Source organism: Peromyscus eremicus, chromosome 1, assembly GCF_949786415.1.
Source record: "Peromyscus eremicus chromosome 1, PerEre_H2_v1, whole genome shotgun sequence".
NCBI classification, from domain to species: Eukaryota; Metazoa; Chordata; class Mammalia; order Rodentia; family Cricetidae; genus Peromyscus; species Peromyscus eremicus.
This window is the reverse complement of record NC_081416.1, coordinates 17347271-17362326: the sequence shown is the minus strand read 5'-3', so window position 1 is coordinate 17362326 and position 15056 is coordinate 17347271. Positions and strand designations below refer to the sequence as shown.

At 40.4% G+C, this 15056-nt stretch overlaps 1 protein-coding gene across 1 annotated transcript in view; it reads left to right on the top strand.

Moving 5' to 3' along the window:
- Positions 1-835: 835 nt before the first annotated feature.
- Positions 836-15056, top strand: part of Slf2 (SMC5-SMC6 complex localization factor 2) — a 53511-nt gene continuing 39290 nt past the window's right edge. The window contains exons 1-6 of the mRNA XM_059257482.1: positions 836-1323; positions 4179-4222; positions 4800-5536; positions 7049-7103; positions 11331-12298; positions 13282-13352. Coding sequence (XP_059113465.1) covers positions 1184-1323; positions 4179-4222; positions 4800-5536; positions 7049-7103; positions 11331-12298; positions 13282-13352 — 2015 coding nt within the window. The 5' untranslated portion in view covers positions 836-1183. The remainder of the gene's footprint in view (positions 1324-4178; positions 4223-4799; positions 5537-7048; positions 7104-11330; positions 12299-13281; positions 13353-15056) is intronic.

The following is a 15056-nucleotide window of genomic DNA, read 5'->3' as shown; positions in this document are numbered from 1 at the left end:
CTTTATGCCCTGAACTATCACCACAGCCATGGCCTCAATCTCTTGACCCTTCTACTTCAGTCTCCCAAGAGCTAGGATTCAGGCCTTCCCTACAGCTGGCCTGTTACTGCAGGAGTCTGTCTCAAGGACAAAGGAAAGGAAATCGTGTGTTTGTACCAATTACATGATACAATCTAAACCCGTTCACACTGCTGGGTTTTACTGCTTAAAATTACCCAGAGTGATTTTACCCAGAAGTAATGCGCCCATCCTATACACAGGGAAAGTGAGGCTCAGAAATACTGTCTGACCAGTCCCTCAGTTCGCAAAGAAAACCCAGCCTAACAGCCTTCAAAGCACAAGCCCTTTGCAGATGAGGACTGGTCCGTCCCCAAAAAAACCTCCATGGGAAACCCATTACAGACAAAACGCTTTTACAGAATAAAAAATGTCTAATTCAGTGGCTGGGTGTCCTCCCTACCCCGGCCCTTGCGCGGGTGGGGGGGTGGGAGGGAACCATATTACGGTCTACAAGACCCTTCACAGAACGGTCAACTCACAATGGACAGAGCAGACTGCTGAGGAAATGGTGACAGCATTCCGGCACGTTGGCCTAAGACGCTAAAATGACTGTGTAGTATTAGCGCAGCTGTGCACTTCTGTAGCACGATCGTGACAACTGCTGGCCGTCCCCGCTGCAGACAGCTGCAGGCTCGGTTTACTTCTGCACAGCTCACCCCCAGCCCTCGATCAGGGGGTGTCGCCAGCTGTCGGAGCACCCGCCACAGCCTCCGCTTTCCCACTCCCACGCACCCGCCAAGGCGGACGCGGCCCCGACGCGGAGGCGCGCGCCCCAGGCGCACGTGACGGGTCTGGGGAGGGCAGTTTTCATTCTCCCCTCCCCCTTCCAGAAACCCCCGCCTTCTCCTCACAGGCCGAGGCTTTCGATTGCGCCACCACCAGAGTGACCCCCAGGTCAGCCAATCGAGACGCGGCACCTCAAGTAAGGCCCGCCCCCTGGTGGTCCTCAGGTTCCTTCCCGCTCACACCGGAGTCACTTCCGAAGAGAGAACCGCCATGAAGAGAGTAGGGGGTGCCGCCCACCTCTGCACCGACAGCCTCCCCGAGTCCCAGCAGCAAGACGGCAACCACGCACCCAGCTTCTCCAGCCACAGCTCATGCCGCCGTCGTCAGCGGCGCCGACATGACAAGGCGCTGCATGCCCGCTAGGCCAGGTTTCCCCTCATCCCCAGCCCCGGGGTCGTCGCCCCCGCGCTGCCATCTGAGACCCGGTAGTACCGCCCCTGCTGCAGCGGGAAAAAGAACAGAGAGTCCTGGGGACAGGTACCGTGCAGAGGGCTTGAGAAGGGGCCGGGTCGCGGGGGCACGGGTAGAAGGGAGGACTGCGGACGGCTGCTCTTCAGTTCCCGCCATCCTCAGCGAGCTCAGGCCTTGATGTTCTGGGGCCTGCAAGCCCTTGCCCCGCCTCCGCGCGGGGGCTTCTGGGAGTTGGAGTCTCCTTTTCTGTAGTTGGGGTGTTGCTTTGGGTCTAGTGCTATGGAGAGCTCGCCTTAGGTAGAAGGTTATTTTTATTCTTTCGAGAGCTTGACCTGGGACCCTCCCTACTCGATGCATCTATTTAGATCGTTCGGATGCTGGTGGTTTCTACACTGTGAGTGAAATTATGTAAGATGTGATAAGGAAAACCCACTAATTACTCTATAGTACAGTGTACACGATCATTCATACTAACACCATTTTTGGAATGCGCCTATTTTCCCTGTGAGTAACTTTCTGCCTCTCCTTTTCCTTTTTCATTTTTTTTCTTTTTCTTTTTTTTTTTTTTTGTAAAGATTTTCTGGGAGCTATGTAATGATGGAGAATTTCATCAAATGACATCCTCTAACAATAAAACATGTTTAAATTATCTACGAACTTGGTACTGTCTTTTTTATTTTAATTTTTTAAAGTGGTAACATGTTTAAAAGTAGATTTATGCTTTAATATTGTGACACAGACTCGCAGTCCTTTATCTTAATTCAGAAAGCTATGAAAAGCAAACGTTCTCATTAAGTTTCCTACCACAGCTTATTTAGCAGCTGAGCCAGGCTGGCCAGAGCTAATACGAGGTTGTGGATGGTCTTTATTCTACTGAGTGTCATAAGCTTTGCTGGAGAAATATTAGTATATTTGACTTACAGATTACACCAGATCCTGCTGGGGACTGTGCATAATACATTCAAGTTATTTCCTTCCCAAAATCCAGAGTCCCTAAACTTTCAGATAAAGGTTTGTGAGGCTGTCATAATTTTTTAAAAACGAGTTATAGATAAGTAATGGGCATTTCTGTGCATTTGAACTTAGGAAGCAATTATTTTTACCTCTAGAAAGTTTCATTTATGGTTACATGGTTTACCCAAAGCCATTTTTTTTTGTTGTTGTTGTTGTCTTTCTGGTGCATTGAAGAGGAATATTAGGGTTAATACTTTAGGGAAGAGATGCGGTGTTGTATTTAACAAAGAGATATTAGTATATCTTGATTTGAATTAGCTGCTTCTGGGTTCTTTTGCACCAATAATAGGACATCATTTGCCTCCCCTTTGCAGACTTTAGAGTTAATTTACCTAATGTAAGTTACTTCTTGTAAACAAATGCATGTATTCTCCTTTAACCTGTCACTTGCTGTCACTCGGAGCCATTTAGGTTCTATCAGCATACCTGTAGAATCTAGATAAACCAGGAAAGATGTACATTACTCTTCTGATGTGACCAGTAAAATGTACAAACTAGAAAAGGAGATCAGCCTTGGGTTTGGATTGCTCAGGCTTTTCACTGAGTACTCCATCCTCAGAAGAGACATGTTTAGAGACACTGGTAGCTTACTGCTTACTCGCTTTCAGCAAAATGGATACATTTCAGTAAATTATTTTATTTACTCAGTTTTTCTCTACATATAACAGCTCCGCTTTCACAGCTGACAACTCAACATGCATTAACAAATCAGAGTATAGGTTCTGGTAATAATCATGCCCATGTTAGGGCACAGTAACCCATAAAATTTATTAAACCAATTTGTTTTTTTTTTTTAAACTTAACTTTTATATCAACATTTTTTCATTTTACTTGGGTAGTATGCTGCTTTTTAAAGATTTCTTAAGAGTTTGTTTTTGTAGTATTTTACTTATTTTTATTATATGTGTATGAGTGTTGTGGCTGCGTGTATGTCTGCACCGTGTGTGTGCCTGGTGCCTGAGACCAGAAGAGGGTATCACATATCCTGGAACTGGAGTTAGACATTGTGAACAGCCAAATCTACTTCTCTGCAAGAGCAGCAAGTGCTCTTAAACATGGAGCCTCTCTTCAGCCCCCTGAACGCTTTTTTGTAGTTTTCTTTCTTTTTTTTTGTGTGTGTGGTGTCCCCCCTGAGACAAGGTCTCACTATGTAGCCCTGACTGGCCTAGAATTCACTACATAGACCAGCCTAGTCTCAAACTCACACAGATCCACCTGCCTCTGTCTCCTGAGTGCTGGGATTAAAGATGTGTGCCACTGCTCCTGGCTAATCTTAAGGAATCTTAGATTAAAAAAAACATTTGAAACCCAAGTTGTGGCTCATTCTAGTTTTTGCTGTTACTTAGTTTAGCATCTTAGAAACATAAAGAGATACTGTGAGACTCATACATGATCCCTTCTGCTTTTGTGCACCTTCCTTTCAACTACCTCCCCAGATCAACCTGATTGTTCATCCTCCCGTCTGTCACTCTCCTCCTGTTGCAAGAGTCTGTTAAGGGTTGTGATCACCATTACTCATCAGGTTTCTATTGAATCACTGCCAGTCACTGGAGATAACAACAAACGGAATCAGAGACTTCTCCCCAAAGTCTTACCCTAGCATGTAGATGTGAGCATTCCCAAACTAAACAACACTCATCATTTCCCTAGATTCACACTTTAGTTTTGCCATTTAGTACTCTAGATTTCATTGTCTCAGTTGTATTTATAAACTTAGAGAAAATTGGTTATATTTTCAACTTTCTTGTGGCTTAGCAAAGTATGATTGCCATTGTCAGAACTTAGTTAAATCAGATAGTGGAATCCAGCCTGTATTATATAAATCTAACATTCACCACCTGATCTAAAATATGGAGGTTTTAATACTTGCTTTTGTGATGCTATATTAGTTGTGCTTTTATTTTCAGGAAACAGTCAATCATAGATTTCTTCAAGCCAGCTTCAAAACCAGGTATGCGTATTGTTAATGTATTTTTGATCGGTTGTTTTAGAGGTGAAGAGGGCCTCCAGAATTTGATTATACTGTTCAGAATTGAAAATTGTACAGTTAGAATGAAGATGTGGTAAACATTAAGCCATCTGTTCTACATTCTAACAATTAAAATAATATACAGTTGATAGTGCTGATTTTTTTCTTTCTTTTTTTCTAAGACAGGGTTACTCTGTGTAGCCCTGGCTGTCCTGGAACTCACTCTGTAGCCCTGGCTGGCCTCAAACTCAGAAATCTGCCTGCCTCTGCCTCCGAATGTTTATTTTACTTTCTAGCACAGTAGCTCACAAATATAGCCATAGGGAGGTTAGATGATGTAGTAGGAGGGAGTCATGAATATAAACTTCATAAAAGGTAAACAAACCCATTTCTTAATTTCTCTCTCTTCCAAAATGTATTTTATTACCCAAATATTAATTGGCTTGAATTCTTTAATAGCTTCAATATAGTTATAAATTGATAGTTACATAGGAATAGAAACATTAATTTATTTTTAATAACATACAATTTGTATGTGTTTTAATTGTGACTGTTTTAGACAAACATATGTTGGATTCTCCACAAAAATCAAACATCAAATATGGAGGAAATGGAGTATCCATCAGTGGGACAGAGCAATTTGAAAGGAAATTATCTTCACCAAAAAAACCTAAACCCAAAAGAATGTCATCAGAAGAAAGTCCTATTTTAGAAGCTTTCATGAAAGGTGGTAAAGAGCACCACAAAGATCATGGTGTACATGAGTCACGGCGGCCTTGTATGTCAGTAGGCTCTAAATATTTACTCAAAGGATCAGGTATCTATGCTCCTTCTTCTTATCGATTGCCCAAAGAGATGAAGACACGGAAGAAAAAACACCGGTCTCCAGAGAGAAGGAAGTCACTGTTCATTCATGAAAGTAACAGAGAGAAGAATGACAGAGATCGAGGCAAGACTAGTGAAGACTCCAGAAAGCAGGCCCCAGCGACAGAAGGTGATATCTTCAAGAACAGCTCCAGAAGTGTTAGTAGCAGAAGCAGCCTATCCCGGCACCACCCAGGAGAAAGCCCACTGGGAGCTAGGTTCAAGTTGTCATTAGCTTCTTACTGCCGAGAACGAGAACAGAAGAAGTTGAGAAAGGAACAAATGGAGCAGAGAATCAACTCGGAAAATTCTTTCTCAGAAACAAGCAATCTTTCCTTAAAATCCTCTAGTGTAGGGAAAAAATGTAAACCAAGGCATGAACACAGTAAACAGAATGATGCTATCCCTGGAAAGAGTAATCTTTCAAATCTGGTATGTACAAGAATTACTGGGTTAATTTTACCACTACTGTACCATGGTTAGAGCCTAAGTCTAAAGATATTATTAATCCATAACATTTCAGGAAATACGGGTGCATGATTTGGGCTGACACTGGTTTCATTAGGTTTCCTCCAACTACCCTTCATTGAATTCAGTAAATTTCTGTACCTTAATTTTTTCAGACCAGGATCAAAGATCTTTTCTAATGGAAAATAAACATTCTTTCAGGCAAGTAGAGTCATTTTTTTAAAGTTTTAGTTAAGTTTTCCAAAAAGAGGTACTTAAAGAATGGCAAATATAAAAGAACAGGAAACAACTTAGAGCAGTGGTTCTTAAAATGTCCTCAGAGCAGCAGGAGCATCTGCAGCACTTGGGAATTTGTCCGAAATGCAGTCTCTGCCTAGTGAGAAACAGTGGAGTTGGAGCTCAGCAGTCTTTGGTTGTAAGTCCTCTAGATAACTGATGCACTCCAAAAGTTCAGGAATCACTGTTTCAGATATATATAAATCTTTGACTTATTTATTTTATTTGAACTTGTATGTAGAGGTGTCTTTAGAGGCCAAAAGAAGCCATCAGATCTCCTGGAGTTGGAGTTACAGATGGCTGTGAGCTGCCTGATGTGGGTGCTAAGAACTCAAGTCCTCCAAGAGCACAAGAACTCTTAACTGCTGAGCTGTTTCTTCAGCCCATATATAAACCTTAGATAATTGATTGGGTATGGGTCTTAGAAACATACCTGATGACGTAGTCCTATCATTTTTCTTTTGAGAATACAGACTCAGGTTAACATCAAATCTTTTCCTCTTCCCTAGAAAGTCAGCTGTGCTGGTCTACATAACCTAATCCTGTCTCAGAAACAAAAAACAGTATAGAACTGGGAATGTAGCTCTGTGGTGGAATGCCTGACCATTGTGTGAGAAGCCCTGGGTTGAGACCCCAACACTGCAAAGAAATGCAGTGTTGATAAGCTACTGTGAAAAATTCAAATCAGATAAACCAAAAATAACTATAATGTTCTAGGAGTGAATGAAAAGAAATCTTGGCATTGTGTATTCCTAGAAGATATTTGTAAATTCAGAGGCCTCTTTGCAATAAGATTGTGCCTTTACTACTAATATTGCTAATGATCAATAGACATAATATTTGGTCCATAGAAAAATAGTCTTCAGCTATTATATTAGTTTTTGAGTTATGAATATAAATTACTGTTAGCTTATAAAACATGGACTTTATTTTGTGATTTTTATTTTTATTTTACATATTTTATGATACAGATGGCTGTGTGTGTGTTTCCCTAGTGCTAGGTATTGCATTCGGGCCTTGTGTGTCTGGACGAGCACTGTACCACTGAGCTACATCTCCAGCCCATATTCTTCATTTTAAGATATTTAAAGTTTTTTTTGTTTGTTTATTTGTTTAAAAACTACCTCTGAATATAGGTATTTGCTTTATTGGTCTAGAAGTCTATTCAAATGTAAGTTCATATTCTTTACTTCCTCATAGGAAAATGGACATCTCTCAAGAAAAAGATCGTCTTCAGACTCATGGGAACTTTCAGGTAGGTAGCATGAGACCTAAACATACAGTTTCTAAGTAAGTTTGCATCTTCATATCACTTTTTAAAATAAATTTATTCAAATATTTAGTTCCCTTCCTAGAATTAAATGTCTCAGATAATATGAGTTTGATAAAATTACATTTCTAAAGACTAATATTTAGAGCTAGGTACAATGGCACACATCTTTAATCTCAAATACTCAAGAGGCTGAGACAGGAGGATCTAGAGTTTGAAGTCAGCCTGAACTACATTGAATAAGACCTGACCTCAAAAAAAAGTGCTTGATAATCTGTTGTCTTGATAGTTCCTGATAGTGCGTTTTAACAGTGTTCTTTATATTGGTATTGAGTGTTTTCACTTCTGAATCCTTGGCTACATCAAGAAACATCATTTTGATGTTAGGCATGATGGTGCATACCTGTGATTCCAGCACTCAGTAGGCTGAGAGAAGAGGATACAAGTTTGGGACTGGCTTGGGCTACAGTGGGATGCTGTCCCAGAACAAATGAGCAGCAGCATACTCTTGTATTCCTGGTGTCCTATTAAAAAATGCTTTGTATGAAGTTAAAACAAGATCCAAATATTCCAAATACAAAGATGTCTTTCTAATGTAACATCTCAAGGACATCTACAAGATATTAATTAATACTTTAATTTCTGTTCATTGAGAAGATACATCACTACTGTTAACTCAGGAATTCTTTTGTTTGTTTATTTGTTTTTGTTTTGTTTTAGTTTTTGGTTTTTTTGAGACATGGTCTCTCTCTATAACCTTGGCTGTCCTGGAACCCTATGTAGACCAGGCTGGCCTCAAACTCACAGAGATGCACCTGCCTCTGCCTCTCCAGTTCTGGGATGAAAGGCATGCGCCACCACAACCACCTAACTCAGGAATTCTTTTAAGTATCATTTTTTAACAGTAGAAAAATTAGTACATGAAAATTTAAATACTGAAAGTGAGCCCGATAGAACCGTCTTAGTATTGGTCAGGGGTCTGGGAAGCATTCATGTTAAATCTCCTGCAGAAAGAGTTGAAGCAACTTGAGATGATACCATGTATACAAAGATTTAAAGTAGGGATCCAGAATTACAGTATTAAAAACTTTAACACTGCAAAAACTTATTACTGAGAAAATGAAAGGCCTGTAGAAATAATTTTACTCATCTTGTGTGTCAGCTTTTTCGGCTGTAACTTCAAACTTTGAAAAATGAACTGTATGGATTCTTCCTACATTCAGGAAGATATAGTTAACAGAAATAGCTTACATTTATTGAAAACTTACTGTGTTCCTTGTGTCATTGTATGTGATATTAAAAATGGAGCTGTACATGGTAATTCATGCCTATAATCACAGCACCTAGAATGTTGAAGCAGTTTATTTCAAGTTTTAGGCTGCGTAGCAAGGCCCTGTCTCAGAAAACCAAAACGAGGGGCTAGAGAGACGCTTACTTGATAAAGTGCTTGTTGCCCAAGGACCACAGTTCAGATCCCTAGTGTCTGTGTATAAAAGCCTGACATGCAGTGTTCACCTATAATCCCAGTGTTGGGAGGATCCCTGGGGCTTGCCAGCCAGCTAGTTTTGCTGAATTGAGGAGCTCCAGGTCCAGTGAGAGACCTTGTCCAAAAAAGAAAGTTAAGATTGATTGAGGACACCCAGTGTTGACCTGTGAGAGCCTCCACATACTTGGGCATATACATGCATACACATCCACAGAAAGACTTGTACTTGAGTGCATGCATAGTTTGCATATGCAGACATACACACATACAATGCAAATGGTAAGTCTGCTATCACACTCAAGTGTGATAATGAGATTTTATATATATATATATTATACTATACTATTATTGGTTGCTACAAGTTTAAGAATTTTTTAAATGTTGGTAGAGTAGACATATGGATTTGGCCTTCCAAAGCCGCCTTTTGGCTGCATCCTGAAGTCAAATTTAATTAGTCCTGGTACATTTTATAGTTTAATGACTAGTCTCCTTAATTAATCAACATTGGACATCTTTTACTTTTTTTCTTTTTTTTTTGACATTTTACAAGCTCAACCCATTTCTTATCTAAATATTTTATTTAATAAATAATCAAAGTACTGTGAAACAAACATCCAGCCTATAGACTAAGAAGTACAAAAAGAACTGAAAAATTTTCAATTTCTCTACTTCCTAGAAAGTTTAGAAAAGAGTGCTTCAGATTTGGGGAAGACAGCTACCTGGGTCTGCTATGTAGCCTTGCAAACATAGAAACTTGAGTCTGGATCCCCAGCACCGTGTAAAAGCTGAGGTCAGTGAGACAGGCCTGTGATCCATTGCTCAGGGCACAGAGAAAGATGTCCAGGAGCCCACTGGTCAGCCAGTCTAGTCAAAATGATGATCTCCAGCTTCAGGAAGACTGCCTTAGAAACAAGGTAGACAAACGGTACTGGTCCACCTCTGCTTCCACATGGACACACACACACAAAGGTGGGTCCTACCTAGACTGTCAACCAGTTCAGTCCCTCTCAATTCTAGATACTGTATAGTCTAGGCTGGCCTCAAATTCAAGATCTTTCTGCATTGCTTCCAGAGTATTCTGCTCATAGGCAGAAATAGTAAAAATTCTTAGTAATCTGACTTGTCCTAAACTATTTTTATAAACAATTTTTGTTTGTTTCTAGATGCTTCTGACCAAATCAAGACTTTGTCATTTCTGTCTGTATGTTAATGATCTGGCTTCCTAGTATACGGGAACAAAATCCAGCTCTGTAGTTATTATCTTTGTAACATCATACTTAAGATAATCTGCTTAACTCAACCTTGTCTTTAGTCATTTGATTTCTCTTCCTGCATTGTTTTTGTTGTTGTTTTGTTTTCTAGACAGGGTTTCTCTGTATAGTCCTGGATGTCCTGGAACATGCTATGTAGACCAGGCTGGCCTCAAACTTAGAGAGATCCGCCTGCCTCTGCCTCCTGAGTGCTGGGATTAAAGGTGTGCACCACCAACACTGGGCAAATATATAGTTATTAAAGTGTTTCTAGTTGTTAGTGAACACAGGCATCTATAACAAAGTACCCAAGCTAGAGTAGCTTAGAACAACAGAAATTATTACCTCATAGTTCTAGAAAGTTGGAAGTCCGAAATGAATACATTAGTAAGGCCCTCTGATTGCTACTCTAGGGGAGACTACTTCTTTACATCTTACAGCTTCTGGTGTTTGCTTGCGATCTTTAGCAGTCCTGGATTTTAACGGCGTCACTCAGTTGCATGATATCTTGTGTCTTCCTCTGGCATACCTTGTTTTAGTTTGGGTTTGTCTGTGAAGACCCTATTCCCAGTTAAGTTCTCATTCTGTAGTGATGACGGTCATGACCATATCTGGGGAGACACAGCACGGTGTTTCAACCTGTAATAGCTGAAAACTAGAAGGACATGCGAATTGGTGGTAATCACTAGGTGGAAATACTTGGATGCATCTATTTATTGGTTTAGTGTTTGTTTTGGTGTTTTGTTTTTGTTTTGTTTTATTGAGACAGGGTTTTCCAATTCCCCCACCCCATTCTAGCCCAGACTGGCCTTTTATATTCATGATCCTCTTGCCTCAGACTCCTGACTGCTGGGATTATAGGGATGCACCACAATGCAAGGTAGAATTTATTTCTTGCTTTTTTTTTTTTTTTTTTGAGACAGGGGGTCTCTGTGTAGCTTTGACTGTCCTGGAACTCTGTGTAGACCAAGCTGACCTCAAACTCACAGAGCTTCCCCCTTGCCTCTGCCTCCCAAGTGCTAGGATTAAAGATGTGTACCACAACACCCAGTCAAGTTTATTTTTAAATAAGTTACTTAGCTGCCTTTTTGTCCTGTAGTTGCTTATAATCTAAAACCACCACACCTTTAGATGTAGAAGTATTTCATTCTAGAACCAGGTGGGTGGGACTTGAAAAGAATATCCACTTTAAGCAGAAGTAGTCTAGAATCCCTCATTAGTGCCAATATACAAGGTCTTATGTTTTAGGGAGTGGTGCCTTTGGTAAGATAGTAACTTAATAGACTAGCAGTAAACATGAGCATATGTTGTTAGCTCTAAATCTTCGCTGCCAGTTCTCTTTCTTCGTTACATATATATATAGTGAATAATGTCAGCCTAAACTGAGAGTTTAAACATTTCATCAGTGTTCTGTGAATAAGCTTCAGCCAGACAGAACAGTATACTTTTCACTGATGTGACAAAAATTAATTTTAGGCTCTAAGCAGAATAAACTCTCGGAGAAAAGAAAAAGGAACTCTGTGGACTCTGATCTGAAAAGCACAAAAGAATCTATCATACCAAAAGCAAAAGAGTCCTTCCTAGAGAAGCGTCCAGACACATCACATCAGAGAGAAAAGTTTATAAGACACATTGCACTGAAGACACCAGGTGGCGTTCTGCGCTTGGAAGATATAGCCAAGGAACCTGATGATGAAACAGATCGTTCTTCTGCAGACTTGGCACCTTCAAATTCTGGCCACCATTCTTCCAGGAATAGTGACCAAGTCCACGCAGCAAGTACCAAAGAGACTAAAACACAGAAGCCCCACTTCCCTTTACCTCAGGAAAAATCTGCAATTAAAAGAGCCAGCAACCTTCAGAAAAGTAAAACGGCTGGCTCTGTGACATCAAAGGAGACGAAACTACCTTTGCTTTCCCATGTTCCAAGTGCTGTTTCCTCTCGAGTACCGTTAAATGCTAAAAATTGCACTCTTCCAGTTCCTAAAAAAGATAAAGAGCGTTCCTCCTCTAAAGAACGTTCTGGGCATTCTGCAGAATCCTCCAAACACAAGGAACACAAAGCAAAGACTATTAAGGCTGTTTCTAATGAATCTTCAGGGAAAAGTTCGGGGGGATCTTTGCATTCAGAGCACAGCCCTCCTACAGAGTCTCCCCCAGCTGCCTTGGAAGTTGTGCCGCGTGTCCCAAGCCCTGCAGCACCTTCAGATAAAGAGAGTTCAGGAAATTCCAATGCAGGTAGCAGTGCACTGAAAAGGAAATTCAGGGGTGATTTTGATAGTGATGAAGAAAGTTTAGGTTACAACTTAGAGAGTGATGAGGAAGAGGAAACATTAAAATCACTGGAAGAAATAATGGCTTTGAACTTCAACCAGACTTCTACAGCTTCAGGAAAGCCTCCTGCCTTTTCCAAGGGGCTTAGATCCCAGTCATCAGACTACATAGTAAGTAGTTCTGTGGTAATTTGTCTTCACTTGATGGGGAAAAGATGGATTAATTAAAGAAGATAGATTGTTAACTTACTTTAAAATTCAGTGTTTACTACTACATCTCATCATTAGACTGACATGGGTGTGAATTTCTCTTTTGGTAAATGAGTTCCCCGTATCTTCAATTTTATTATTGTAAATCAGTGGTCTCCAAAATTTTTTGATCACATGTACTTTTTTATTGAAAGGAAACTTTAAGCATGTTCCCCAATATATATGTACCTCATAGATTCTATATATGTACCACTATAATACTGTGTACTTTTGAAATAAAGTATATACAAAAGCAGAATTTAGAAGAAAAAAGAAAAGTATTTTCCTGTGGCAGTTACATAGAAGTTACTGTAGATTAAGTTCTACTGGAGTTTCTATAGAAGTTCCATATAAATAGAAGTTCTATTATTTTCTTCCTGCACCCCAATGGATCACCTTGCACACCCCCTGCTTTGGAGACCACTGCTGTAAATGAAGGTAGAGTGTAGAAATGTTGTTAATTGTGGTGTGCAATTTTATTTATAAAGTGCTTCATTCTATCTTGGGAGTAAACTGTATTAATTTTAAGGTTTCTGTAAAGTTTGGTGGGGAAGGTATAGTAGTCCATGGTAACACCTAAAACTTAGTGGTAGTGTGATTTCACTGAAGTAGAATGCAGAAGAAAAGATAGGGATGCCACAGAGCCCTTGGGTGTTGCATTCAGATCCTGAGGTTAGCAGGGTGTTACAGGCAGTGTCCCTCCTAATGGATGCTGGAATCCAGTTGCCTGCAGTATAGAATACTAGATTTAAAGCATGATGGTGAAATTTTTCCTTTAAGAAGGGTATCATCCAGACCCAGGTTACTGACAGAAAATAGTCATTAGTACTCTGAATAACTTAATATCCCAGTTCTTCTACTAAGATGAGTTATAAAGTATTTTTTAAACTTTCTTTTTGTTTTAGGAATATGCTCAGAGTGGAACTTATACAAATACTTTAGAGCGTCTTGTAAAGGAGATGGAAGACACACAAAGGTTGGTTAAAATTATAATCTGTTAAATTTAACAAACTGCTTTGCCTACGTGGTTGGCTTTTAATTTAACTTAGAGTGATAAATTAGTATATGTGGGGCTGGGGATTTAGCCCAGTGGTAAAAGGATTGCCAAGCAACTGCAAAGCCCTGACTTCAGTCTCCAGCACCATAAATCCCAAGGGAGCTAGAAATTAACATGCATTTTGTAGGAGTGCCATTGTTACAGTTCTCTTGTCAACTGTTGTGGAAATAAGATGTACTCTCTTATTAGTGAGATATCAAAAGATACAGGTTTTACAGTGTACTTTTATTGCATTATTATAAATTCCTTTTTGCTTGTTATAACAGTATCTTAACTGATATCCTTGAGGAAAAGCATGGGTAGAACTTACTTTAGTGTGTGTGCACAGTTCATGCATGAGAGTGCTAGTGCGTGTTTGCTGTAGCATGCATGTGAAGCTCTGAGGACAGCCTTGGGTGTCAGTCCCCACCTTCCGTCGTGTTGAAGCAGTCTCCTCAGTGTTGTGTATGCCAGGCTAGCTGACCCATGAGCTTCAGGGAGTCTCCTGGCTCTGCCTCCTGTCGCCCTGTAGGAGCACTGGGATCACAGGCACTTATGCTATGCTTCCATTGCCCTTTTTTTTGAGATAAGAGTCACTGTGTAGCCGTGGCTGGCCTCAGATTTAGACTTCTGCCTGCTGGGTTCTGGGTTTAAGTTAAGTGTGCACTACCACACCTGGCATACACATCCAGCTTTTATGTGGGTTCTGAGAATTGAAACTTGGGTCCTGAGGCTTGTGCAGTGAGGGCTTTTCCCAGAGCCATCACCACAGCCCTAGATTTTATTTTGAACAGTTCAGTTTAGGTTAGTACAGTAACATCCGTGTAGCTGTCATCACCACCACCTAGCTCCAGAACATTCTTCATCTTCTCAAACGAAACTCCACACCAGGTACCATTCTGCTCTTCCTCCCTGCCTTAGACAAACCACCATTTTTATTTTTCTTCCTGTTTCTATGAAGCTGACTACTCTGGATATGTCACGTGAGATCATTTAGTAGTTTATTTGTTAGATCAGGGGGGTTGTACGTAGCATAATGTCTTGTTTGTAGTGAAGATTGTGGAGAATTTCCTTTTGAAGGTTGACTATTCTGTCTTACATACATGCCGCATTTTGTTCATTTATCCATTAATGGCCACTTGGGCAGGGCCCACTTACTGACTATTCTGGAAAAAAACGATATGAAGATGTGTGTACATATATCTTCAGGCCCCTTTCGGGTATTCTGGGTATACGCCCACACACAGCCTTAGTGAGTCATGAAGTGATTGTTGCTTTGGGAGAACCACCACAGTCTCCTGCAGCAGCTACAGCATTTTCCATAACTCCCAGCAAGGAAAAAGGATTTCTTTTCTCCACATCTTCTCCAGCACTTGATATTTTCTCTCACACTTTTTTTTTCTTTTTGTAATAGCCATCTTAAAGGGCATGGAATGGTTCTCATCATGATTTTGATTGGCATCTTAAATATATTTTTGTGTGGTATTAGGCTTTTTCATAATTGTGTCTGTTCAGAGCCTTTGCCTGTTGTTTGTTTGTTTGTTTGTTTGTTTGTTTGTTTTTGGGACAGGGTTTCTCTGTGAAACAGTCCAGGCTGTCCTGGAACTCGCTCTGTAGACCAGGCTAGCCTCGAACTCACAGAGA